Here is a 1,786-nt window from a genome sequence, read left to right on the forward strand (position 1 = left end):
TCCTCTGAACTGTATGTGATTATCAAAAGAATATTGTATAGGCCATAGAACAGGGGTTCCCAACCTTTTTGCACTCACGACCCCTTTGCTAAAAATCAGAAACCCATGCGACCCCCTACTTAGGGCTTACAATCATCGGCTTAATTTTCCTTTTATTTTCTGTTAAGTTAAGGAGAGGGAAAGAAACATCGAAGAAAACATTTAAAATTGCTGTAATTATTATTAAAAAATTAAATCACATTGGTCCAACCTGAATTCACAAAGAGAACATATATTTCTTAAAATAATATTAACATAGGTTTGAACAGCTATCCAACCCAGCTAGTGGGATGCCTGATGTTGCATTTCAGCAGCAAGCTTTGAAATTCGTGGCCGAAAGGTTGTTAAAGCCAGTCTCATGTCATCTCCAACATCCAATTCCAATCTGTTCCTATTCTTTGTTTTCATATTGACAAGAGTGGAAAATCCTGCTTCACACAAGTAGGTAGAAGCAAATGGAACAAGGACACGTAAAGCTATCATGCTGATTTTGGAGTATGACTGATACATACCGCACCAGAACTGAGTCACGGATTTCACCTTGAAGAGATCACGAGCTGAAGAGTCGTTCCTTAGATTCAGATATTCATCTTGGATTTCATCTGGGATGCTGGATATATCAAGTTCTGTACAAAATGGGTTCCTTACCAGGGCCTCCTGTTCCTGTGAAAGCTCAGGGAAGTAACGCTCAACTTCCTTTTCTAGAGACTGAAGATGTTCGGTAATCTCATCCTTGAGGAACTGATCCAGTTGGATGTGAGACTCATCCATCACTCCACAAAGTTTTTCAAACATAGCGATGTTTCCAAGATTAGTTTTCCGACGCCAGTTTTGCAGTTTGGAAACAAAGGCCCGAAGACTATCTTGAAAAAGGAGAACATGTGTTTCCCTTCCTTGAAGCTTCAAATTGAGCTTGTTCAGCTGGTCAAAAATGTCGGCTAGGTACGCAACCCTTTTATTCCATGCTTTATCTTTGAAGTGGACAACAAGATCTTTCCTTTCTTGAGTCTCCAGGAATAGCTTTGTTTCATCTTCATTTTCAAAGACACTATTAATAACGTTTCCTTTCGACAACCAAAGTACTGCTGTGTAGAAGAGAAGGACTTCGTGGTCAGCATTCATGTCTTTGCATAGTTCTTTGAATAGGCGAGTGTTGAGTGCTTTAGTCTTGATATAATTTACAATTTTGATTACAGATTCAAGCACTTCCTGCAGAATAGCAGGGAGAGTCTTACTGGCGAGAGCATATCGGTGAATCATGCAGTGGATGCCCATTGCTTGAGGTGCTAGCTTCTTCACTCTCGATTGGAATCCTGATTTCAATCCCAGCATAGCCGGTGCCCCATCCGTACAAACCCCACACACGTTTTCCTATTGAAGATCTTCCTCTTGGTAAAAAGTTGAAACTTTTTCTATGACATCATCAGCTTTTGTTGTGGTTTAAAGTGCACTGCAGAATAAGAATTCGTCTTTAATGTCACCTGAATTAATGTATCTCACGAAGACAAGCAACTGAGAACATGAACTTACAGTACATCTGTTGACTCATCGAGCTGAGAGGAAAACAAAGGGGAACCCTTAATTTCAGTCAAAACCTGTTCCTTCACATCCATACCCATTTTAGAAATGCGCCTCTGTATAGTATTATTTGACAGGGATACTTGCTGCATCTTTTTTTGCACTGGCTTCTCCAAGAATAAGATTTACTGCTTTCATCATGCATGGTTTAATAAGTGTTTCTCCAATC

The 1,786-nt window shown here is 39.8% G+C and overlaps 1 protein-coding gene across 1 annotated transcript; it reads right to left on the minus strand.

Annotated features, from left to right (window-relative positions):
• Window positions 1-321: 321 nt before the first annotated feature.
• On the minus strand, window positions 322-1,371 carry LOC137639510 (zinc finger BED domain-containing protein 5-like). Its single transcript, XM_068371778.1, has one exon. The coding sequence runs from the start codon at window positions 1,369-1,371 to the stop codon at window positions 322-324; it is 1,050 nt and encodes a 349-aa protein (XP_068227879.1).
• Window positions 1,372-1,786: the final 415 nt, after the last annotated feature.

Source organism: Palaemon carinicauda, chromosome 4 (genome assembly GCF_036898095.1).
Source record: "Palaemon carinicauda isolate YSFRI2023 chromosome 4, ASM3689809v2, whole genome shotgun sequence".
Classification (NCBI taxonomy): domain Eukaryota; kingdom Metazoa; phylum Arthropoda; class Malacostraca; order Decapoda; family Palaemonidae; genus Palaemon; species Palaemon carinicauda.

Excerpts from the sequence above, each read along its gene's own strand:
- LOC137639510 (XM_068371778.1), bottom strand. The coding sequence starts at position 1,371 with ATGCTGGGATTGAAATCAGGATTCCAATCGAGAGTGAAGAAGCTAGCA.